The following is a 27,500-nucleotide window of genomic DNA, read 5'->3' as shown; positions in this document are numbered from 1 at the left end:
TTAACTTATCCTTCATAATTAAATTCTTAATTTTAAAACTACATTTTAAAGCTTTTTTTCTCAATTTAGTTTGACTTTCGTTCAACTTTATTCAGTTTGTTATTTTTATTATCGCTCTTTTCAATTTTAAACGATTGCAAAGTAATTCATTTTCTATACTTTTTTATTTCACTACAAATCATTATTTATGTTGCACTACAAATGCAAAAAATAAAACGACAGTAAAGACATTTATAATATCGCAAACAATGTGTATTTCAAAGAAATGCTTTTTTTTTTACCGAAAAATAAATGCATCGCAGTTTCTGCGAATATATTGTGCGGCGCAACCGTTTTCAACATGGATAACGATCAGAAATGTTTCTGAAATTCAGCCTTGAATCACAGGAATAAATTGCATTTCAACACACATTTGCATAGAAATCGGCTATTCGAAATATTAATACTATTTCACAATTTATATGGTGTTTTTGTAAATGAAATGCAACCTGTGCAAAAGGCGTTAAAACGAGATTCGAGCCCTGAAAGCTGCTCTTCTGTTGGAGTATGCGTGGAAACTCTCCCGTCCGGCCGTTTGCCCTTCGGGCTCTGCTCTGGAAATGAACACGAGGCAGAATTTCCCGAATCCGTCCCGAAGCGACGACGGGCCTCTCCTCGGAGCTGAATTACAATTACAGGCCGACGGAGTGACATATAAATCACGCTTGGCCGTCTGTCAGCCGTAATGTGTTTGCACCTTTAAACTTAAACAAGCAGCGCGCAGGAGATCCCGACAGCGATAAAGACGTAAAAGAGCCGCGAGAAAGAGAAATGGGGCTATTTGAGCCCGAGCGAGTGCGGACGGGTAGATGTGGCCTTGAACGCTTTCCAGACACATCAGACCCGCTTCGAACCCGCCTCAGCTCCCTTTAAGAGCGCGTTTGTTATTCAAGTCAGAATATATAGAACTGAAAGACTTCGGGAGGGAATCCAGGACGCTTTCTGATTGTGTTCTTTGGCAGAGCGAGTTATTTCTAGGCGGACGAATTTCTTTTTAATAAGGGATTTGGTGCTCGTTTGATTCGAGCGCCCAGTGCATTCTGGGTGATCCTCAGAAGGTTTGCGTGGAGCGCGTTTCTGCATCTCTGATTGCTGCTGACACTTTTGTAAGACGTTTAGTGGGTGCAGATGTCAACGCGTTCTAGCTGAAGGGCCCTTGGTCTAGAGTTTGCTTTTAATTTTGAGGCTACTGCACCTTTAAGGATTTTATGCAAACGACATCTGTTCTGATTGGCTGATACTGCATCAGCGTTTTTACCTGAACTAAAAATTAAAATAATTTTTATAAAATTTCAGCTTTTTTTTTTGTATTAATGCATAATTTCTATATTGCGTTCTTTTTAGCTTAATAATAATGATTTAAAAAAACAAGCAGATAATAAAATTAGTAAGAGGTGCTATTTTTATTAATTGCTTTTTTAAATTTTATTCGTTTTTATAAATATTTTAATGTTATTTTTATGTATTTTATCAAGTTTTAGTGATTTTGTTTTTGTTGCTATTTGTCTTTTAAAATGTTTATAAGGTTTTAATTTTTATTTTTTGTTATTTTAGTGCATTTACTTATTTTTAGTGTTATTTTAGTAGGTTTAACTAAAATGTTTCTTTGACAACTAATATTAAATGTATACTATAATGACTAAAACTTTAAATATATTTAAGCTTATAATAATATTAATGATCCAAACCTAAAGAAAATGATAAAAACCTATTAAAATAAATACAATTAAAATTTAAACCTAAAATAAAAAAAAAGGTGTAAAATATTAAAACCGATATAAAATATAAAAAAGAACACTATAGTAGTATGTAATGCTATAATGTGATTTAAATGACACTAAAATAACATACATGGCATAATTCATGTATAATGCAAATGTGGGCGGGTCGTATGTTAATGAGCTCATAGTTGTGATTATGCTGAAGATGTGTTCCTGTTTTTTTAACTCTTCTGTGTTCTTGTGCTCACGGCAGTGGCTCACGAGCACCTGAAGGAGCGAGGTTTGTTCGGTTTGCCCCCTCCTCCTCCCGGCGCGACCCCGGCCGATTATTACCACCTGATGGCGGCCCACAGAAACCCGTACGGAGAGCTGCTGATGCAGGGGCCCGGAGCCGCCGCTCACCTGCCCGAATACTTCACTCCGGTGGACGGTGAGTGACAGAGACACAGGCGTGCGCTGTATAAAAGGACTGGGAATTTAACAGTAAAAGACTGTAAAAATGCTACTGTAAACACCTGGTGAATCGGTAAATTATCGGTAAATTATCGGTAAATTATCGGTATAGTGAAAAACTGCATTGGACATTTTATTGTAGTGTTACGTTTTTTGGACGTGAAAAAAAGTATCATTTACAGTAAATAACAGTAAACTGACTTTACGCACACGTTTTTCGCGTGACGTCATTAACAATGGCGCTATGCTGTTGAACCAATGGGCTTCAAATAAAGAAGATGCGAACTTGTTCAGGAGACAGTCAAGACTAGCTAGTTTGTTTTCGAAACAATGCATCGTATTCTGGTGGTTAATCAGCGAGTCACGTCGTCGTTCTGGGTCGAATTTTACGTCTTACGTCATCACCACGTGCTTTTGGTTATCAGTGTATTACAAAGGTACGAAACATATTTCAGTACTTTAATAGGTTGGCGTATTAACATTATATCGGTTAGTGTAATTACGGTAGTTAAATGTAAATTTAAGTTAAAACTGTAAAACTTAAAATGTTGGTACTGTATTATTTACGGTAAAATTCTCACAACCTAAGCTGCCATTTTTTCATATCCATTCATTCATTTATCAGTGCGCGTCTTTCCATGATGATACTTCAAAGCGCCTTTTAAACACACATTTCTCTAAGACCAGCAGACAGTAAAATAAATAAACTCTCATGTTCAGCATCCGCTTGCAGCTGACGCTCTCTAAACACTGGCAGGACACTTCACACACCAGACCTCTCTGGGTTATTTCTCCTCTCCAAGGAAGCTTTCTGTCATCCAGCGCTTCCTAAATTGCCTTAAAAGGGGATTTTTTTTTATGCTTTTTAAAAATGTTCTGTTCTCATTTTAATTACACTTAAAGTTGTAGTTATTTTCCCAGTTATTTTATTTTCTTAAGCTTAAATAGAACTAAAAATGGAACTAGTACTGTTATTGTTTTTATTACTATTGAATTTGTTTCATTTTTATATTTTCTGTTTTCATTTTCATTTCATTTCATTTAGAATTTGTTATTTTTTTATAATTTTTCTTACTTTTATAGTTATATATAGTGTATATATATATATATATATATATATATATATATATATATATATATATATATATCAAGACATTTTTTACATTTTAAAAATCTAGCATTTATTCCTAAACAACCAACTGATGAGTAACTGAGCAATTAATAGATTTTTATTTATGCACATTCCTCTAAATAGCACCTTCCCCCTTTTGACATTTCATTGGTCCAAAATCTGGCTCCTCATTAAACGTAAAGCATCGGATATGAAGAAATTGGCTGTTTTTTATGTTTTGCATCATGCGGCAGTTTCATGTTCAGTGTTGATGGACAAATAATTCGCTCCCTTCACGCCTGGTGAAAGTAGAGTTACTGCAAAGAACATTTGTCAGGCTTTCATAATTATTGATTTATTGCTTTTGGAATTTCTGCATCGCATTATTAACAGGTGGATTGTGTTGGGTTTATTTAACTGTCTCTTCTGTATTAAACGGTTCCTGAGCGAAAATACCATGACGAGCCGCCGTGACTAATATTCCTCAGAGAGACAGAAGTGTTATTTCAAACAAACACACGGTGATATACAGTAGGTCTCTGGCTCTCCGTAGAACAAACATTTGTCTCCTTCAAACAATCCGAGCTGAAAAACAAACACTCTCGATCTGCTCTCGCTCTTTAGCGTGACGTCCAAGCGTGTGTGCGAGCAGATCTCTGGCTTTGCTGAAACAACATGAATGAATAGCTCATTTAGCTGTACTAACTCCATCTGGCTTTGATCTGCGCCCCGTCCGGAGCCGCCGATGCTTCCCGACAGCTTTTACACAGATGTGTTTGGACGCTGACGGTGGAGCGTGTCCCGCGCTTTGACGGGAAACAGCGTGAGTCAGTTACAAAGACAGATAGAAAGACAACGAGAGATATGATAAGTCAAGCACAGCCAGCTAGAAGCCTGAAAAGGCAACTTCGGAGCACTTTTTCCACGGTCATACACCGTTTAGTCACGATTAACCCAACGGTACACTAACTGTAGAAACAAAGGTGCAGCAAGAGTTAGTGTAACCATCAAAATATAGCAAAATATTGCAATCATTAGATCCAAACAGATTAGGAAAGTGGAGAACATTACCAACATTGGAAAAATTCAGCATGGCGTTTTGTGGATGTTACGTATACAGTTGTTTCTGTGTTAAATTTTGGGGAAACTCGATTATAGCTAGATTTTAGAGATTTTTGATGATTGATGTGGGTGAGTGCCAAACATCTAAACACGATTATGGATATCTACATACTCAGACGTGTGTAATATGTACTGCAGATAAAGTTGTTTTGTGGGTAAACGTGATTTTTTTTGCTCAGTTGTAGCACCACTTTTTTGTAGAAATTGTTTATATTTGGTGGTGTGTATGTGTGCCTAATTTTGTGAAGTTCGCCGTATTTCTTCATACCAGTTAGAAGGTTGTAAAAATTACTCTGGAGTTGAAAATACCTCATTTTCCATAGTTATATGTTGACCCAAAGTACACAATGGTGCAATACCTCTGTTAACAATAGAGCAACTACAGTTACTCTTAAGCATGAAAATATAGCAATTAGCGGCAATCATAAGGTTCAAATAGATTAGAAAAGTGGAAAGTGTCACCACAATTGGAAAAGTTAGTATAAGGTTCTGTTGATGTTGATGTTGCTGATACAGTTGTTTTTGTGGTAAATTTTGGGATAAAGTTGATCACAGTGACACTTTTAAGATTTCTTTAGATGTTTTTTAAGACATTATAGCACCACCTATTGTTATAAATGTCTTATAAATGGTGTGCAATCTCAGACCGTCCTGGTGTGCATTTGTACCAAATTTAGAGAAGTTTGGACACTGTCACATCCAAAAACCAATATTTGTTCATATGAATTTAGCTACATGGCGCATGGAATTGAAATGATATGACTTAAAAATTGCTCAAAATTATGATGATTGGGAATATTTAATGCATTAATGATATTAATAAGAGTCGTTTACAAGCAGAGAGGTAAAACCGTTCATTTGTGAGATCATTTGTGATTCATAGATTTCACGTCTGAAACGCTCTGTGTATCGCACATACGCATATTCAATAAAAGAATGTAAGATCAAATTCAGAATGGTTTCTGCGCAATATTTTATAAATGAGGCCCCTGTTCTCTAAGGGTTGGTGAGATCACTATATTAAACGCATTTTTGCTCAATTGAGGTAATTTTCTGATCTCAATTTGAATTTTTGGATTTTGTTTCTGTTGCCGTTGTAGCGCCACCTATTGGTGGAAATTGCTCAGATTTGGTGTGCAATCTGATATTGTACTGGTGTGCATGTGTATCAATTTTTGTGAAGTTTGGACATTGTCACCTCCAAAAACTCACGTTTGTTTGAATGCATTTAGCTAAATGTCAGTGCATGGCATTTGAATGCAGTTCTGTGGCTTACTACATACTCGGATGTGTGTAATATGTATCTGAAAGTGGATCTGTCCTCTGTACAGGGGAAAAATCACGTAAAAAAAATTCATTTCCGCTGAGGTGAAGGTGTAACAGAGACAAATGTCGCTGCCACCGCTGAGCGCTCCCGATGTGTTTGGCCATTATTATAATGCAAATTCCACCAGAACGAGTCCAAATCCACATTCGGTCACAGATCAGTAGCTCCAAAAGACTTCAATAAGACATTGATGTTGTGACTTTTACGTTTGGTTTTCTTGGCCTTTTGTATTTTCACCATCCGTTCTCTCTGGATTTGGGTCCTGAGGCGGCTCTTAGCGCTAAAGATGTGTTAGGAGCCCCGACCGAAGCCTGAACATGACAGCAAACCATTAGCTCACGCTAAGAGTAATGACCCTCACGGCAACAAAGCTGAGGGATTATTTATTAGCGCTGCGGTCTGTGGGGAACCAGTCCATGCACACACAAAGAAATGATTTGTGTAATCCTGCTTGTGTTGGCACGGCACGTGATGAAATCATTATGGACGTCCGGTTGCCAGAGTCTCTGGATACGACCTCTAATCACACACACACACACACACACACACACACACACTGGGTGTAATGCTTTGCACCTGTTGAGTTCGCTGCAGTTGTCTCAGTAATTTCTCCACTGAAATAGCAAACAGATCAGTCAGAAACATACTCTACACAAGTTAGCAAGCTAGCCACCCGAACGACCAGGCGTTCGGTTTAACGCCACAGACGTTCGATGATAACTGTGTCTCTCAGAGAGTGTTTGGAATCCCAGTCGGTTTTACGCAGGCACACAAACACACGCTTATTATTCACACACATTCCTTTTCGAGCCAGAATCGGTTCTGTAAATTACCCTCATTAAACAAAGTCAAGTCTGCAATAGTTTGATTGTTATCTGGGTAATTACTGTAATTTATTGGGAAGGATTAATTATCCCAAATCAAATCAAAATGAGGTCATGCTGAGTTCGAGATGGAGACGATAAAGACACTTCACCTATTTTTTAAGTAATCCCTTTAACGCATTGAGTCACTTTATACTCAGTTTCAACATGGTTTGACTTCATTTTTTTATAGGTATGCTTATATATATATATATAAGTTAGCAAAGTTAATATATATATATATATATATATATATATATATATATATATATATATATATATATATTAAACAAATATTTTAATAAATTTATAAAAGTTATAATAAATTATAAATATACTATATATATATATATATATATATATATAATATACATATTTTAAATATATATTTTACTCAATATCATTGTAAATATTTTATTTTATTGTTTTAAATTATTTATTAACATTTGTTTTATTGTAAAAAAATTTTTTTCTAATATTTTATTTAAATAATTTTCTACAGTAATGTTAAAAACATTATAACATTTTATATAAGTATTAATGAACACAGTTTGCAAAACAAAACAAACCAAAAAAAAAAACTAACAGTGCTTTACAAAGAAAGAGAAATAAACAGATGCTGTCCCAAAACTGGTGCCATTTTGTTTTAGTTTTTTCCTGAAATCTTCACTGTCTGTGAGCTACTGGAGTGATGCCAGTTTCCCAGCGAAGTCTCGTTATCTGCGTACAGTATTTTCTGTTTTCCGGGGCCAGGAATCCGTCTTGAGCACTTATTGATGGGGTCCGGCTCTTTCCTGCGGAGCCGTGAGTCGCAAAGGGTGTGTGAGAGCATCGATCATGCAGTTCTGCCTCACACACACACACACACACACACACACACACACACACACATAGGGTTCCTGAAATAGCTCAGCATTGGGTGAAACTGTAAATGACACGCTGAAATTTTCCCGAGCGAGAGAAAGAGAATCAAGCAGAAGTATTGATCACCTGATCAGATTGTAAAACGTTAGCTTGGTGACTGATTCCATTATCAATGAAATTGAATTATTCATTGCTGTTTATATATATATATGTCTTTTTTTTTACCATATTAATAATTGTATATATATATATATATATATATATATATATATATATATATATATATATATATATATATATATATATATATATATATATATATATATATATATATATATACAATTATTAATATGGTAAAAAAAGAAGACATTTTTACACACAGTATTACGAAAGCATAAGGAACGGTTTTTAGCACTTTTATATTATTTATATAGATATTATTTAATAATTATTTAAATAGTTTTTATTTGTAAGATATATTTTGTTTGTAAAATAATATTTGAAATACATTTTTACAAACTGTAAAAAGTAATCATTTTCAATAATATCTTAGCATTTTTATATTTTAATTACATTATATTATATTTAATAAATTGACTGGTTGATATTGATTGTATTAAATTGCACATTTATTAAGAAAGTAAAATAAATGTAGATTGTTTTAACATACAATATTATAGGGTGAACTATAGGAACTTTAATTATTAAATAATACGGTTGTATTAAATTATGTGTAAATAGTATGTATATATATGAATAATTGAAAGAAAATTTATTTAAATTAACATTCAATTATTTAATATGAATGACCAAACTGAATATTTTCATTTGTAAAGTAATATTGAAAATTACACACTGTGTAAAATCACGATATTTCATTTTAAATAATATTTAATCGTATTCCATTTAGAGTTATATTTGAATGATTGTTTATAGATCGATTGATATTAACTGTTTTTTAAATCTCAATGCATAAAAAAAAAAAAAAATGTGCATCGATGAATCTCACAAGTGACATGATTTGGTTTTGATTGGTCACCAGTGTCGCGGTTCCCCAGCCCTCGCCTGACGCCGCGCTTGAGCCGGAAGCGAGCTCTGTCCATCTCTCCGCTCTCGGACGCCAGCATCGACCTGCAGACTATGATCAGAACCTCACCCAACTCTCTGGTGGCGTACATCAACAACTCTCGCTCCAGCTCGGCCGCCAGCAGCTCGTACGGACACCTGTCCGTCGGAGGCATCAGGTACCCAGAAAAAAACGTCCGCCCCGTCTCGAATCGCATCTAATGAAATGATGCTCAAAATTCGTGCTAAACCTTAGTTCTAAAAAAAAGCGCATTGCGGTTGCCATGGCAACCGTTTTGCTTCCGAATGCATTTTGTGTCACGCCTCCCCGTTTTGTTTTGTTGCTGCAGTCCGTCGTTCCCGTTCCCTCACTCCATCAACCCGGTGGCGTACCAGCAGCTGTTGAGCCAGCAGCGAGGCCTGAGTGCGTTCGGACACGCTCCTCCGCTGCTCCAGCCGTCACCCAGCTTCTCCAGCAGACACCCGCTGAGCCTCTCCAGCCTGCAGACGCCCGCCGCCGCCGCCGACCCCGACACCAAGGTGCCGCTGGGCTTTCATGCGCTGTCATTGATATCCGTTTAATGCTGTTGTTTGCTTTTCTCTTTAGATTTTAATTGCATTTTATATTAAATTAATATTTCTCAGACGTTATTTTAATATACATTTTATGTACTGTACAAATACATAAGATAAAATAATAAAGAAAATATAATCATTAAATATTATAATCACAAATATTAATTATTATTATCCACTATATATGTGTATGTGTGTGTGTGTGTATATATATATATATATATATATATATATATATATATATATATATATATACATATATATATATATACATATATGTAAATATATTTAAAATATATAGTGAATGTGTGAGTATTATTATTATTATTATTATTATTATTATTATTATATAAAAGGTTGTTATTAATTAAATGAATTCTTGTTAAACAACAATTGTGCAGAATATTATTAATATATTTGAGTAGCACCCTTTATTCAAATTTACATGTTTATATTACAGATTTATAAATTTGCATATTTTTGCATTTATAAAATTTATAAAGTAAATGAAATGAAATGAAATGAAAGTTTATATATAAAAGCAGCAGCAGCAGTACTAATACTTATCATTATATAATATTTTATATAATCTTAACGTAACATATTATTCCATTATAATATTACATTTATTGTACTGATAATAACGAGTAGCAGTAATATAAGCCACTTTTAAAAATTAAAAATATTAAATATTAAAGATATGTACCTGTAAAGGTTCTATGCGGTTATTGGTAATTATTAATTTATGTTTTATTTAAATAATATATTAATAATAATAATAATAATAAATATTATTATTATTTGCATAGCACATTTCATGAATAAAAATTATTTATTAAAGTTGATGTTCAAATAATACATAGATATATCAATTCAAAACGTTCAACAAATACTTAACTATGAATTCACATATTTAGATCATATCATATATATGTGTATGTACATATCTCTTTAGAACTCAAACGGAGACTCTGCGGTCAGCAGCACAGTAAACCCCCTGAGCAGCAAGAGGTCAAAGGTCAAGACAGAGCTGGACGGGCCTCGACCTGTGTCACCTTGCTCTCCGGTAAGAAGATCTCCTGGCTCCGTCTACTTCCTAAATCATCTGGAACCCCAAAGTCCACACACACACATATATATATATATATATACTGAGTAAATTAAATGTTAATATTATTATAAAACACAAAAAAACAAGGTAAGGTAGAATATATTATAAAGTAATTCATTTCCATTTTATTTAGATTAACTATTTTATTATGTAATAATTAATTTCAGATTAAATTGACTGCAGTGTTAATGTATTATATATTGCATATAGTATATTATGTACTTATAATTATACTGCATTTTAATCATAATATAAAGTTGTATTAATGTAATAATATTAAAATTAATTAAAATATTAAAAAACCATACAGTAAAAATAATAAAGTACAATAAAATGTACTTTATTAAATTATCGTATAATTTTACAATATATGCATTTTATATTAATACAAACATTTTAAAACATTATTGTTTGTGTGTGGTGCATTTAAAAATAATTTACTAATTTAATAATTATGTTAAATTAGCATTAATTTCCATTGTAATTAATTTATTATAACTATTTAAAAAAAAAATTACTTTATTAAATTATCGTATAATTTTACAATATATGCATTTTATATTAATACAAACATTTTAAAACATTGTTGTTTGTGTGTGTTGTATTTAAACATAATTTACTAGATGTTAAATTAGCATTAATTTCCATTGTAATTAATTTATTATAACTATTTTTCAGTCGAATTTTTTTTTTCGAATGCATATACAAGGTTGTAGCTGTGCATTCTGGGACAGCTTTCTCAGTGAGAGACACTGAATACTGTCTGGGCCGGCCGCTCACTAGATTACACACAAGATGGAAAACTTAAAGAAACAACAGGCGGCGAAAAGGCCCGTGCGTCCCGTTATTCCGGAAAAAACTGTGGCTCTTTCTCTCGGAAACGCTCTGTACTGATCAATGACGGGCCAGGAGGCCCCCGGGAGCCGCCGGCGTCCCCTGACCCCCTTCTTCACACGCACCGCGCAAGAAAAACTCCAGCTGATAAGAGCTTTACACGCGCTGGCTCGCTTTCTCTCGCGGCCGTGTAAACTGTGCCAGAGCACTTCATTTTAATGAAATATTGGCCGGCCGTTATTGTCACCTGAGAGTTTTTTCCCCTCTCTCTTCTCTCTCTCTCTCTCTCTCTCTCTCTCTCTCTCGCTCGCTCGCGCGCACGGCTCATCTTTTGACAAATCTGCGGCTGCTCTTGGCGGTGAGGCAGGTTGGTGCTTGATGCATGGGGAATAAGGCGGCTGGCGTCGTCTTGGGGCCAACAGAATTGATGAAGATAGCTCACGGGGCAGAGATAAACATGCTGCAGTCAGCATGCCGCGTGTGTGTGTTGCATCGCTACCCACAGCAGTGCAGCGCTCCGACCGCTCTTAACACGCCTCCCTGCAAGCGCACAATTAATGCTGGGTCGAGTAAATAATACATCAGCGTTCAGGGAGTGCCGATATTGAGCACAACGGCACGCTTCACTAACATCATGATATTCAGTTGAAATCAGTTTCATGCAAATGCATAATATATATATATATATATAATATATTTTATTGCTTTTAAAGTGCCACTATTATGGCTAACGAAAGGCTGACATGCATGCACGATCAAAAACGCTTTAATATGCATTTATTTTTACTTTATTTGCTCAACCGATTCGCCCGACGGTTTATTTTTCCAAACCCCTCCTTCGCGTGATGCTAATCTGCGGTGATTGGTCGATTTGATCTCGTGTTCATCTCGTCGTGCCTGCGATGTCTGATAAAGCGACGTGTGTGAGCGTAACCGCTATTTTAACGCTTCAAAAGCGACACCTAGCGGCGAAGGACGAATTCGCGTTTTCATTCAGAGCAACCGGAATGCACCAGGAAGTGGGCGGGGAGCATGCTAACGTTTCATTTTGACGTCAACGCGAAACGGTTTGGGACTCGTTTTTAAAAAGCGAACTCTTTCAGGACTTCACACGCGGCGCATTCACAGATTTAAAACTTCGCAGGATGTTTTCCTTCACTTAGCGCTAGTACACACTGCACGAAAGATCGTTTTCAAAAATCCATAATTGGGCACTTAACATTTTTTCACGTCAGATTTGATGTCGATGTGATTTTCGAACTAAATGAAACGTCTGTCCGGTGTTTGGGTTTCCTGATTTTTCGTTTTCGACCGAAACTCGAAATCTGAGAAAGTTGTCATCAAACCAATCGATTTAGTTTGATTTTTTCGTCAGTGTTGCAGGCATGCAAACTTTGCGCTTTTACGCCAACCTGAATTTAATTTCCACCCACAATTCAACATCTGTCCAATTTTTTGGAGCCAGCTTTGGCATTTAATGTTCGTTTTTGTTTTCTAACCAAATTTCAACATGGCGGTTTTGACCCGATCGTCATTTCTAACCAAAATTCGACGTGTTCAATGTTGAAGATTAATATAATGCCAGAGTTGGAGGTTGACGCCAATCCAACCCAACTTTTATTTCCAACTAAACTTCGAATTTGACAAAAACACACCATTTCTAACCAAAATGTGATGTTTGTTGATTGTTGGAGGACGACGCCGAGGCATTACGGGAACTTAAAGGTATAGCTTGACATCGAGCCAATATTGGGTTTTAACACTTTTTACAACGAAATATTGGAGATTTAAATGAAACCCAACGCTAACTTTTCACGTCAACCCTTGTCTTGGTGTTTTAGCAAAAATAGTGATTAAATCGGGCTTAAATATTGAATAAACTGAAGGAAAAATGTTCCAAAATGTTATTGTGTGCCGTAATTGTGTCATTATAAATGAGTCGAGATTAAATGTTATACATGGACCCTGACATTTATTTATTTTTTTATGCACGGGAAAGCCGTCATATGGAGATTCATTAACTTATTTAGAATACTCCAAATTCATTAACAACAGGCGCAGATTTTTCATCGGAAGATCTCTTGTGTAATAATCCAGTTGCAAATAATTTATGCAATTAATGCCAAACGAGACCCATTTTCTCCCGCTAACAAAGCGGCGCGCTAAAGAGCGTTTAAGCCTAACGCTGCGGCTCCCCCTCAGGAGCATCTGGGCGGCGCGGCGGACCTGAAGGAAGACTTGGACGACTGCAAGCAGGAAGCTGAGGTGGTGTACGAGACCAACTGCCACTGGGAGGCCTGCAGCAAAGAGTACGACACGCAGGAACAGCTGGTGCATGTAAGTGTGTGTGTGTGTGTGTGTGTGTGTGTGTGTGTGGTAGTCTGACAGACGGCTGACACAGGTGAGCATTTCAGAGCTGTGCTCAGTTGGAAAAGGGTCAGCTTATCTTATTAGGCACTAAACACCTCATTTTTATGCAACTTGTTATAACCACGAGCCGCCCACTTAGACAGGAAGAGCCCGCCTCACCTGCGTTCGGCCAATCCGATTGGACACGACGTCGTGACAAAGCGTCTACTGCGGCCCACGGGTGTCCCGTCTCTTGCCTATATTTACGCACTCACTTTTGACCGAGGCAGCTGAGTGACCTCCGACCTCTTGACCTCTGACTCAGAGGCCACGGAGTAAATCTGTCCGTGAGGAACGGAGCGGCGTCAGAGCACCGCAGAAAATAAAAACATCATATAACGACTTAAATAAGGAATCACTAAACAGATTTGATTCAATGAAAGATGGTCGACACAGAAACAATTTACACACACACACACACACACACATATATATATATATATATATATATATGCACTTACATATAAATAATATAAATGATTGTTATTATATTATATGTATAATTTATTATAATTTTTATATATTTTTTTAAATAATAGAGGTTAACATCCAATAGGTTAATGTAATTTTTATTTACAAAAACATTTTTTGATATCTGTTAAATGTTAGAAAGTGAGAATGTAGAGCCATAATCATATTGTAAATATTTATATAGTTTATAAATTTATATATAATATTAATTAGAATTATATATATATATATATATATATATATATATTTTATTTTATATTTTTAAATGTTAAAAAAGTTCATGTACATTCACCACTGGGATTTTTAAATATTATATATAATTTATAAAATAAATAAATATATAATAATAGTTATAATTAAAAATTGGAATGACAAAAATTATATAATTTATACATTTAATGGTTAGCTTATTTATTTTATTATTTTTACACACACACATCTTACACAAACTATCATTATCGCCACATCTGAAGACTTTCCATCAAAACTGAGCTACTCCAGATCACTGATAAAACGCTCGCTAACACACACACACACACACACACACGAGGCGTTATCAGTGTGTATCTCTCATGTAAACAGACGCTCGTGAGTGACTGAAGGGACAGTGAGAGAGAATCAGTGTGTTTCAGTTGAACAGGCGGCTCTTTCTGCTTCAGCGATCGGCTGGAATGCCACAGAAACACCCCGCAGGACAAGTGCATGCTGGGATAGATCAGGCCCGTCTCAGGAAAGCACATCAAACAGAAAGCAGTCAGTCGTGAACACACACAAGACAAACACCTTTTACCCAATTCAAACTTCATTAGACAGCTTTAAAGAAATCATATATATGTAACTAAAACTGTTATTCATTTCATCTATTATTTAATTAAATGTAATCAGATTTAAAAATAAAAGTTGGTCAACACTGAAACATAAATAAAATTAAATCATTATTATTAATAATATATCATTTAATTTCAACTTTTAAATGTAATTTAATTTTAATTTCAAAATTATATATATATATATATATATATATATATATATATATATATATATATATATATATATATATATTTTTTTTTTTTTTTTTTTTTTTGAAAAAAAAAAATAAATAAATAAATATTAAAAAAAAAAATATATATATATATATATATATATATATATATATATATATATATATATATATATATATATATATATATATATATATATATATATATATACAAGTAAATTATAATAATAAAATTAGAATTTATTATTTATAAAGGCTGCTTCTCTGAGTAATTGATTTAGACTTGAATGTTCACCAAAACGAGCACCCTTTGATTCAAAGACACCAAGGCTTCAAAAACGATTAAGAAAAGTGAAGAGAAATGATCCTGGAGTCGCTTTGTGTACATTACCAAGAATCCCTTGAAAGCGTTTGAGTAAGCAGACGGAGAGCCTGTTAGTAATTGCAAATTTGTGTTTCTCTCAGATCTGAGGTTTTAAAAACACACTCCCTTACAATCACACACCATCACGCTTTCTCATCCCGTCCGACAGACGCCCGTGATGGATAGCGCCGGCCCATAGGCAAATGGGCTCCTCAGAAGCCCGAATTGCTTTATTTTCCCAAGTCTTGCGTCCAAACGACTGCAATCGTGCCGTTTCTTCGCACGCCGCGTGAAAGCGGCACGGCCAATTAGACCTTAAACTCAACGCTGACATTACAAAGGGAGGCGAGACGTCCGAGACACAGAGCGAAAGTGAGCTGTTGTGTTTGTGTGTTCGCAGCACATCAATAACGAACACATCCACGGGGAGAAGAAGGAGTTCGTGTGCCGCTGGGAGGAGTGTTCACGCGAGCAGAAGCCCTTTAAAGCGCAGTACATGCTGGTGGTTCATATGCGCAGACACACCGGGGAGAAACCGCACAAGTGCACTGTGAGTCAGACACACACACCTAACTAGTTAACTAGCTGTCTGAATGAGGGCATACCCTACACCTGCTGCAGATTAACTCTAACTCGGCCGTTTTTACACTTTAAGCAAGCATTTAAATGAGAAATTAAAAAAATTTATTAAAAAAAAATTATATATATATTTAATTTAAATTTACAGCTAATATATATAGAAATATTATATAATATATAAAAATGTATAAAAAGAATATTTGGAATTTTTTTAATAAATGTATTTAAAATGTACAATGTATTTATGTTTTTAAAAACAAAGCCAAATAGTTTTTTTTTTTTTTTTTATGCTATTAAAACTATTTGTTTTAAAATTTATTTTAAACTTGTTATTTATTTTTGCTCTTTTTGTATTTTTATAAATTAAAATAAATAGATCGACACATGCATACTTAAAAAATATCCCAATACTGCAGCCAAAAAATATTTTAAAAATTAAATAATAATAATAATTAAAATGCAATGTCCTTTAAACTGTGTCTAAGAAATCTTGGATTTCTATATAGATGATCAACAGCCAAGAAAACTGGTGTTTGTGTTCCCAAACTACTGCCAAATAAACCCGAACCAACTATTTCCAAACATGTTAAAGTGTTTTATATCAAGCATAATTCAGTATTAATTTCGATCAATACATCACGGCACTAGCAACACCGAGGTCATGGGTTTGTTTTCCAGGTAAAAAAAAATGATAATAATTCAATGTGTGTGTGTTTCAGTTCGAGGGCTGCTCTAAGGCATACTCGCGTCTGGAGAACCTGAAAACACACCTGCGCTCACACACCGGAGAGAAACCCTATGTGTGTGAACACGAGGGCTGCAACAAGGCCTTCTCCAACGCCTCGGACCGAGCCAAACACCAGAACCGCACACACTCCAACGAGGTAAACACACACTCGCTCTGCAGAATTCGTCCGCTTGCTTTCTTGTTTCATTTATACACAGCTCAAATACATATATGAGGGTCATATTTAAAAAAAAACAAAATACAATTATATATGTCTGTCCACACATTAATAAAACTTAAAATATATTAAAATATGTATATATGATGGGACCTTTAAGATGCACGTTTTTTCATTTTGATTTTACATAATTTATTGTATTACAATCAAAATATTCCATTTTAAATAAATACAACCTGCAGTATAACAAATCCTACCACAATGGATAAATGTTTTAGTAAATTATTATTACTTTTGCATTGACATTGTTTTATTTTTTTCATGATTTACTGTATTGCAGCCATTATTGAAACAACATTTATTTAAATAAGCACATTACTAAGCAATATCTAATAACTAAATGTAATTTAGTAAATAGGTGTGTATATATATATATATATAAATAGTATTACTAAAATAAATAACATTAAAATTATTACTTCAGATTTCTTCATAGTTTACTGTATTATAGCCATACTGTAAATGTTTTTTTTTAAATAAGCCAAATTGTTAATTGAAAAAAAAATAAAACAGCAGTAAATTGATGAATAATATTTTAAATATTTCTGCATTGCAGTAATGATAATTACATTTTCGCTGTAATAATAAAAATAATTATTATAGTTAGGTAGGTGAATCATGAATATACTGTCAAAATGCAAAGCATCTTAATGGTCCTGTAGGACCTTAATTTTCTTTAAAAATGATTTTTTTTAATATTGGGGTGACCTCGACTGCATCTTGACAAATTAGGTAACATTCGAGCTGCTTTTTTACGTACGGTGGAAGTGGATGGTGACCATGAGTGTCACCTCGAAAAAAACAAACTTAAATTTCAACTCTATTAATCAACTAGCTACATGAGGGTGAGCAGCTCATGACAAAATATTCCTATAAACTCTGAGCGAAGACGTGGGTCGACTCAATTAGATCAGTTAACGTCATCCTCGCGAAGTGTTTGGGTGTGTGCCGCCCCACCAGTCGTTCTTCAGAGGAAGGATCAGATAATCTACTTCACTGTGGCATTAAGGATCTGCTAACTGCCTAATGCTATGTAAATGTGCCATTTTCAGCATACGCTAACAAATTTAGGCCAGAATTAGATTTGTTTACGCATTCCCTCATCATGTGTAGTGATTGCTCCTGGACGCCCAACGCTGTCCCATTAACCAGCAACGTGTGCGCTTGAATAATGAGCTGTGAAGCTAATGAGTACGGCAACCCACAATGCATTAGTGAGAATCAAGCGCGTCCCCAACGGAGAAACAGACCACCTGCAGACCGCGCATAGAAAATGAAACCTGGCGCCATTTCCGTTCTCCGTTGATCCATCACGAGCTTAAGGAGGGAGAAAGATCATTTCGTCTCAACTTTATTAGTAAACAGCCATGCATCACCGACGCTTAGCATTCGCACAATCAGTATGTCAGCGCACGCGTCGTAATTTATTCCTCTAATTGTGTATTCATCCGCCGCTCCATTTGAAGATAATCTGACTTAACAGGAAGAGATAAAACTCTAATTCAAAGTCGTACATTTGACTGCTAGAGGGTCGTGTGAAACCGAGTGATATTTATCTCCGCAGAAACCCTACGTGTGTAAGATCCCGGGCTGCACGAAGCGCTACACCGATCCCAGCTCGCTCCGGAAACACGTCAAAACGGTCCACGGCCCCGATGCTCACGTCACCAAGAAACAACGAGGCGACCTGCCGTCCCGACCTCATCCGCCCAAGGAGAATGGAGAGAACGAAGCGGGAACCAAGCTTTCGGTCCGAGCGGCGGAGGACAAACTCGAAGCCAATAGCACAACTAGAGGGGTCGAGGACTATCTGCAGGTCAAGTCCATAAAAACGGAGAACTCTATGGTAAGATCTAGTGTGAACGAGGCTTCTGGCGAGGTTTCTGGCCCCCAAAAACCATTGCGTTTGATCTTTATGGATGCATAACAGAGTGTATGCAATTTAAATAACAAGAATCGTTTTTTTGCATGCCTGTAATTTGTACTCCAAATATATTGTTCGTTGATGATTAAATATACATTCAAGTGTTTTTGTCCATGAGAGGTTATGCTAATCCAGACATACTAACAAAGCATGCTGCAGTGATCTGTCCATCTTTAACCACTCTCTCTACATGTGCTTCCTGCTATGTCTTTCTTGTTTCTCTCCCGTACACTTTCCATAAGGACAGACTTTACTGAGGTGAGCGCGGATCCTGTTTTAACGACCTAATATCAGTCAGTTTCCACGGTTATTTTTATTGGGCAGTTGACAAACGGCAGGATTTTGACCTCTTTTCCAACATCGTAAATATCAAAGTAACTGCACATATATTACAAAAGCATCTTCTTCTTTTCAAACTAACAAGTTTGAAATATATGTTGGTGTCCTGATTCGAAATATTTTTAAATATCCCCATGAGATTGGCCTTTTAGACACTAATTGATTCTTTAATATGTAAATTCATATATTCATTCAGTCCATTTTAAAAATAATCTCCAGTTTCCCAGCATATTTCTATACACCTTTTTTTTATTTTGACATTTCTGTGTATGTCAGCTGCCTATTTATAGTATGCATGGTAAACGTCGTCTACATGATTATCTCTTATCTTTAATTTTTTCTTTTTTTACTGTGTGGTTTTATCATGAAGAGCTCACACACAGACCTGTAAAATCAAATTTGGGAAACCGTATGATAGTACACCTCTTCTGTCAAAGATATTTGGGTGTTGAATTTATCACTGCATCCAAAAATCTGGACCCCTTCATTGTGTAATTGCCTGAGATCTGTTGGCGCACAGAGGGCTTCTAATTTCCCATGGGCTTCCACCCCAACAATCCAGTTCAATCCCCCCACAGTCTCGAGATCTAACGCTCCCGCCCGGCACTCAAGGATAAAAGCCATTAGTGGATTAATATTATATCAGTGGGACTGTTTTTGTGTCCTGAACAAATAGTGCCAGTGATCAAGCTGTGATCAAGAATGGCTCTCCCTTTCACGTGGGGACAGAATACATTTGCTTCATTCAAGGGATGCGCTGTCAAATGACATGACTACAAAGACGTGCATACCTTATTTGTGTTGAGAGCATTCCCCTTTATGTATTCATGCCAGGCCGCATGCATAATGCACAAAGAGGTTGCCATAGGAAATAACGATTTGTCAGGCACTTAACCTAGCTTTCTGTGTAGACCGTGAGGGGGATGAAAAAGACATGGGATGTGTCTAGAGGAAGGGTGTTTTCCCAAACTTCCCGCCTCAGTATGCTCATTATTTGCAATTTACACTTGGGAAAGTGATTGTAAGGGTCGTGCGTTTGCATGCTGCTGTGCTTGCATTCTGTCCCTTTTAGGTCATTCTCTCCACTGAGCTTCTTGTGTAATCAAACTTTCCATCTGTCCCTTTTAGATGTATCAGTCCAGCCCTGGTGGTCAGTCATCATGTAGCAGCGAGCCGTCACCACTTGGCAGTGCCTCCCACCATGACGGTGGAGTAGAGCCGACGGGACTCAGCGGGGGCAGCATGGGAGATCTGAGCGCCCTGGACGACGCGCCCCTCATGGATTCCACCGTCTCCACAGGGATGTTGGGCCTCCATCTTCGAAAGAGCGCTAGCCCTGCTTACAGACTCACACACCTGAAGCAGGAAAGGCTGAAGTCAGTGAGGGACTCGTGCTCCTGGGCAAACCCAACTCCTTCTGCCCCCAGCACCAAGCTTCCACCCATCAATACCGGTAAGTAAAGAAACAGAAATTATTTGATCACATTTCCACCGCTGATGCATCCCCCAAGCCCGGTTTTTATTTATCTAAATTCAGCTATTCTCTGTTGCAGGTTCTTTTTTGGAAGGTTCTGGTGGTCTGTGTGATCCAGGGCTTTCCATCTCCAGTCCACGCTTGGGCGACCTTTGTCCTGGAGAGACTACGGTTCTGAGTCAGCTGGTGGAGCGCCGTGACAGCCTAGCCAGCACCGTGAGCTCGGCTTACACCCTCAGTCGTCGTTCATCTGGAATCTCGCCTTGCTATTCCAGCCGCCGGTCCAGCCAAACCTCTCAACCTGGTGGCCGTCTTAACAACATCAGCTCGGCCGACTCCTATGACCCCATTTCCACCGATTTGTCAAGAAGGTCCAGCGAGGCCAGCCAATGTGGAGGACTCCCCAGTCTACTCAGTCTGACTCCTGCCCAACACTACAGACTCAAAGCCAAGTATGCTGCTGCCACAGGAGGTGCTCCTCCCACCCCTCTTCCTAATATGGACTGCATGAGCCTGCGGACTCGGATGGCCCTGTTAGGGGATTCCCATGAAATGGCCACACTCCCTATCCAGCCTCCTTCGGTTCCCAGAAGGTGTAGTGACACCAGCTATGCTCACCGTAGCATATTGCCCCATGAGGTGACGGGAAACATCACTCGAAGAGCAAGCGACCCAGTTAGAAGAGTAGGCACAGAGCAGCATTCCCTCCAGCAACGTTACAACAGCATGTCCAGTGTGAACCCCTATCAGTCATTACACCTTCCTGCACCTAGTCGTCACTTTTCACAAATCAACAGCCAGTCCGAGGGTAATGTAAACCGCCACCCATATCCACCCCGACCTCCTAGCATTTCTGAGAATGTGGCAATGGAAACCATGGCCAGTGACATGGACAATCAAAACAATGGTCTTGATGATGCAGTGATGTTGCCTGATGATGTCGTTCAGTACCTTACATCTCAAAATGGAGAATCTGCCCAACATGCTGCGACAGCGTACCGCCATCACCCTGGACAGAGCATTCACAGCTTTGGCTCTCCGCAGCAATCCCGTTACCAGAGACGCCTAGCCTTGGTGGAGTGCAACATGAATGCCGCAACGCGACAATCTGCAGCTCCAAGCTCCCAGCAGACATTTCCAGGTTCCCCCAGTGACACTAAGAGCCAGATGCCAGTGCAGTGGAATGAGGTCAGTTCAGGGACAGTGGATTCATCTCTTGGCCAAACCAAGCAAGGATCAGGGCGGGGAAACCTCACTGCACTCCAACAAAAACAAAACCTCAGCCCCTTTCAGAACATCAATTCCAACCAACAAGTTGGGCTGATGAGTCACAACCTCGCTCACGCTGCCCAGCAGAGTCACGTGCAACGTAATAGCGAATCTAATTCGCAGAAGATCAACCAGAGGCAACCGGCTAACACAGAGCAGTCTAAGTTTCTGCATGGTTACCATCAGGGTTCAGCTTCGAATGACATCAGTGTTAGGAGTCCTTCTGGTAAAGCGCTGACGGCACAGCCTGGCAGCATTCAGAATAACAGGGTACGAGCTCAGCCGGTGGCTAGCCAAAGCAATGCCACTTTTCCAAATAATCACGGGAATTATTCCCAGATGAATATCAACCAGCAAGGCTATGGCATTCCGTCCCAGAATCCCACGCTGAACGGAAACCACGGACTGCTAAAGCCAAGGCCGCCCACAGAACCCAAACCCTACAGCCGGCAGCTCTCAGGGCCAACGACAACTGCAGCGCAGCAACTTGGTTGCCCACAATCCAACTTTAGCCCCAAATATGACACCTCCGAGGCCAGTCCAAAAAAACTGGCTGATGTGGGTGTTAACAGTACAAATACCAATGGCATGTTCTACACGGGGCAGATCCACATGTTCAGTTCCAGCAGTCTGGGAATGGCGGATGCAGAGAGCGCAGCCATGGCCGTCGTGGGCTCCCCTGAAACAAATCAGGTCTCCAGCACTGTGGATTCAAACGGAGTAGAGCATCCGCAGATTGACTTTGACGCCATGCTGGATGATGGTGATCACTCCAGCCTCATGTCCGGAACTTTAAGCCCCACCTTCCTCCGCAGCCTATCCCAGAATTCCTCCCGCCTCACAACACCCCGGAACTCAGTGACGTTGCCCCCGGTACCTGCAGGAATCGGCAACATGGCCATCGGAGACATGAGTTCCATGCTGACTGCGCTCGCAGAGGAGAGCAAGTTCCTCAATATGATGTCATAGGAAAAACAGGAAGTACAAGCACAAGATTTAAAGAGACAGCTTTTAAGGTGTATGACTTTGAACAAGGACATAATATTGCATCAACATTTTTTACATGCTTTTTACAAGTGTATTATGTATAGTATTAGTTGGAACTTTGGTAGCATCTTTTTGTTTTGTTGAAGAAGCCATACTTTGCCTTAGACCAGTGTATGTACAGCAAATATGAGCAGACAGAGAATTTGATAAGTGACAGTCCTGTATTTTTATACGACTTCTGAACTGATGACATGAACACAGGAACAAGTGCCTCGCTGTGCACAAGCATATGCAGGAATTACATTACTCTAGCAGATGGGACTGTATCTTTTCTGTCCTCTTCAAAGGATATGAAGAGACTTTGTATATTCTGTAAATTAAATGTAATATTATGCTTCTTATCCTTGTTTGTACTAGACAGGAGAGAGGTTCCAAATGAATATGCAGATGAAATATTATGAAATGTAAAACTTGACACTTGAAAGTGTGGTTCAGAATCAAAAGTCCTTCATTTTGTTTTGATTTACTGAAGACCTGTATGGAATCACAGGAACATCATATCGCTCTAAAGAGACTGCTTAAGTCTGAACCAAACTCTCACAACTGAGCAAACCGCACAACTGATTATCACGGACTGTTGAACTCAATATACAGAAACAAGTTTGAACTGTCCTGTTGTACACAGATTCCTTTTACAAGGCTGGATCATGTAGATATCTTTTGTACATTTTTAATGAAATACAATATTGTTGTTTTTCTACTAAAATGTTGTTTGTGTCCTCATTCTATACGCAGGGCGTTTGTGAACATTATCCGACTTTTGGTTTTATGCAAATCACATTGCATTCTGTGTACACATCAAACCGATAACCTTGCCTTTGTTAGGACTATGCTTTACTGAGCTACAGCAATTGAGTTTATGGATATTTCTTGTTTTGTAATGGCGGCGTTAGAATGTGGAAATTATCCTGCGCTGGTAAAGCATGCTTGTGTGCCACATGTCGGTCACTTGAAGACAAGTCAGTCCAAGGCAGTCATATGACTTTCGAAATTGTTTTTCTTTTCATTTCGTTGAGAGCCGGCTACTTTAAGAGAACTGAACGCACGTCTTGTGCATACTGAGCAGGTTCTGGAGTAAAGCCGCCATGTTTTCTCAAATGAACAGTGGCAGACTGACCCAGAGGAGTGGCTGCCTAAACCACATAAAACACACACTTGAAGAAGGAAACGGTCCAGGGACGAGGTCTTCGGAGTAAAAGCCTCAGGAACAAATGGTTTTATTCTGACAGTGAATTCAGCCGAGGCCTCGTTTGATCTCCCTTTTCTGATAGCTGGAATTTCGTATTCTCTCTGAGAAATGAAAGAGCAGGGAAAATAGCCTTAGGAGGAATAGCCTGAGGATGAAAAAGAAAAAAAAAATTGGGAAAAAGCGTTGGAAGTTTGAGAGCGGACAAAAGGGAAATTGCCAGAGCACGTGCAGTGGGTTGAAAGGCATTGTAAAGACGTGACCCTAGTGACCTTCTGAGAGAACTGCATCTGCCTTAACGATATAAGACAATTAAAGTGTGCATGATATCTAGAGCAATTTGGATGATACTCATTTTGCTCATTTTTATATTTGCATGGTTTTTGATTATCACAGGCATTTCTGAGACGTCATTGCCTGTGACAAGATTTTGACTTACCCCTCACTTTTAGAACTTTTACAGTGGAGGTCTGTGGATGCTATGAAGATGGTAAAGTAGTGGAAGCGGTTTTCTGTACGGGTTATGCGTTTCTGACGTAATTCCCATAGAGGGATTGTCATATGTCAAAGTTGTTACATCACTGACATCTTATCCTTGCATCTACCTTGAAGGTTTTACATGACGAGAGCTGAAATCCATGTCATCTTTACAAACATGTACTTTTGCGAGAACTTCTCTAAACTCTGAGCATGAACTGTTTTGTGGTATGATTCCTGGATAAAAGGGAAATGCAAGTTAGTGTAATTGTTAATGTTTATTTATCAAATCCAACGTCTGCCATATTGTCCATTGTAAGTGCAATGCATTGGCATACATATGCTTTGTCATTTAAAAAAAGCGTTAGCCAAAAAAGAAAGAAGTAGCCTACATGCGCTCTATGTGTTCGACCCGTCCAATGTAAGAGTGTAGTAATCATGTTTTTTGGTGTGTATTCTTTGTATAGCCACAGTTTTACAAAAATACCATGGTTACCATGGTGTAAAAAACGTTTAATTTGTGGTTACCATAGTTAACCAATTTAATCTATTTAATTTTATTTATTGATGCATTTTTTGTGAGGGGTGGACTGTTTAACAACATTGTTACGCTGATGCAATGTATTATTCGACAAAAACTACATAGAACCGTTTCAAAAGCCGTAACGTTAACGTTAAGCTGTAAAGACCGCCAGTCTCGCAGCGTTGAATTCAAAATGGCGTCTGACCTGATTAAGCACGAAGAGGTGACGTGAATGTAAATATTGACCGTTTCTCTTGAAAGTATCCCAAACAGTGTCACTTGAAACTTTATATGGGACAGTAAAAGAGCATCCATTAACTTCCCCTCAGAGTCCAACGAGAGCCGCGGAGAAAGACAGACAGATATAATAGGAGAAGGGGAGCGCGGGCTTGTGGGATTTGGTAATGGTGTGTGTTGAGAGCGGGGCTCAGGAGAGCGCTGAGCTAACGATGCTGTAATGTAGTGCTGCTGTCCGCGTGAGCAGCGGCGTGACGGATTGGGTGAGCAGCGAGAGCAGACCGGAGAACTCCACACACACACCGGCCGATCAATCAATTAAAGACACGGCCAGAAAGAGACGCTAATTAACACACCGCAAACCGATACTCTCGCGCGCGCCACCGCCAGTCAGCCGGCAGAGCCAGAGATTAGCTCTTTTCACAAAAATCGGAAATGACGTCAGCGCGTGGTAATGCGCTTCCATTACAGGTCTCACGATTTATTACCATGATGCATGATGGGATACACTACGCTCCAGAGCGGTATTGAATGTAGAGTGGATTTTAGTGTGCGTTTTTAATTGCTTGCACACTAACTTCCTCGAGGACTTACTTTCCCAAGTGGCTAGGACTTCAAGAAGACTTGAAGGATGAGAGGTCCGTGTTACGTACTACTGGAAAAATTGTAGCTGCTAACTTGGATTGCGTGCGTCTTCAAAAGCAATCATACTGCGACTTGTGCGACGCTCAATGGTCGTTTACGGACGCCATAGGAATAATGGCGTAATTGACAATTGACTTTGTCTTTTTGCATGCTCTTAACCCATTAAATCCCAAACTTTTCCCTAACATGAAAAATCCAAAAAATGTGTCAATAATCAATAAATAAAGAAATTTGGACTAGTGCGGGAAAATGAGTGTTTTGTGGTTCACAACTGTGCTGTGTTTTATACTGTATTTCTACAGTTATCAACATGGTTAGGCTCATATATATTTTATTCTAGTATTAATATCACGCATTAAAACAACACTGAGATTTAGTGCAATAGATTTAATAGATTTTAGTGCAATTTTGATGTAGTGCAGTGTTCACTGTAACTTTACTAAATTTTAAGTATACGTATGTGTCGTGAACCTAAATGCACTGAATCGTTCCACCGGTCAGCGATTATAAATTCATACATCTTAATGATAACGTGTGCCAAAAATCTTTGCCGTATTTTCATGTTAGCATACTTCACAAGCCTTTCGTTTCGGAGCTCGGATGCCGTCACCATCAAGGTGCAAACAGGAATTAAACTAACCACGAAATACTTTACACGTTCAATTCTCGTAACTTTTTCCGCATGTGCGTATTAGAGACGCTTCATTATTCCACTTTTGCAGAAAATGCACAAAATTTTTTTTTTTTTTTTTGCGTTGCGGTCCGTCACGGTTGTGAGCGGTGGGTTTAAAGCAAGCAGGGGTCTATCTCTCGCTCCTGACCTGCAGTAACCACTCGCTCACACACAAACTGGCTCCTGTCAGTGTCCAGAAACTCAGAAAACATCAAAGACAGACCAGATTCTCCTTTCATCTGACGACATGTCCAGGTTACTGCTGATGTCGTTATGAGCTACAAAACTCCAGAGACTAAACTTCCTCTTTTTTCTACTTGTTAGAAATTATTACGGAAATTTGTATGAAGTGTAAAATATAATAATACTTGGTTTAATTCGGGTAGTCATTACCCCATCTATCTTAAATATGTTATTCTTTAGCTCTTTTAACTTATTAGCATTTATCCTTTTTATACCATATACGGTGTAATTTTGTGTCATAATTTATAAATGCACAGGATTCATCAGAACTGTTGGTGTTTGTTGAATCAGTGAACTTTAGTGCAATTTGGGTACAAGAAATATATATAAAAATTGTAAATTAAATTAAATGTAAAAATATTTGCATGCATATATATATATATATATATATATATATATATATATATATATATATATATATATATATATATATATATATATATATATATATATATATATATATATATATATATATATATATATATATATATATATATATATATATATATATATACATGCAAATATTTTTTACATTTAGTTTAATTTAATTTAAAAATGTTTTATTTTATTTAGCAGAATCTGAGTTAAT

At 37.6% G+C, this 27,500-nt stretch overlaps 2 protein-coding genes across 2 annotated transcripts in view; one reads left to right on the top strand and one right to left on the bottom strand.

Annotated features, from left to right (window-relative positions):
- gli2b (GLI family zinc finger 2b) overlaps positions 1 to 23,575 on the top strand; it is a 76,881-nt gene extending 53,306 nt beyond the window's left edge. Inside the window, exons 5-14 of the mRNA XM_043251728.1 lie at positions 2,014 to 2,190; positions 8,543 to 8,744; positions 8,916 to 9,105; positions 10,097 to 10,207; positions 13,289 to 13,423; positions 15,731 to 15,880; positions 16,629 to 16,793; positions 18,439 to 18,720; positions 20,266 to 20,590; positions 20,691 to 23,575. Of these exons, the coding sequence (XP_043107663.1) occupies positions 2,014 to 2,190; positions 8,543 to 8,744; positions 8,916 to 9,105; positions 10,097 to 10,207; positions 13,289 to 13,423; positions 15,731 to 15,880; positions 16,629 to 16,793; positions 18,439 to 18,720; positions 20,266 to 20,590; positions 20,691 to 22,849 (3,896 nt within the window). The 3' untranslated portion in view covers positions 22,850 to 23,575. The remainder of the gene's footprint in view (positions 1 to 2,013; positions 2,191 to 8,542; positions 8,745 to 8,915; positions 9,106 to 10,096; positions 10,208 to 13,288; positions 13,424 to 15,730; positions 15,881 to 16,628; positions 16,794 to 18,438; positions 18,721 to 20,265; positions 20,591 to 20,690) is intronic.
- Positions 1 to 27,500, bottom strand: part of LOC122353861 (G protein-coupled receptor 137Ba-like) — a 1,117,577-nt gene that overhangs the window by 864,111 nt on the left and 225,966 nt on the right. The window lies entirely within an intron of this gene.

Source organism: Puntigrus tetrazona, chromosome 11 (genome assembly GCF_018831695.1).
Source record: "Puntigrus tetrazona isolate hp1 chromosome 11, ASM1883169v1, whole genome shotgun sequence".
Lineage (NCBI taxonomy): Eukaryota > Metazoa > Chordata > Actinopteri > Cypriniformes > Cyprinidae > Puntigrus > Puntigrus tetrazona.
The sequence above is the reverse complement of the archived record's forward strand: the minus strand, read 5'-3'. Positions and strand labels throughout refer to the sequence as shown.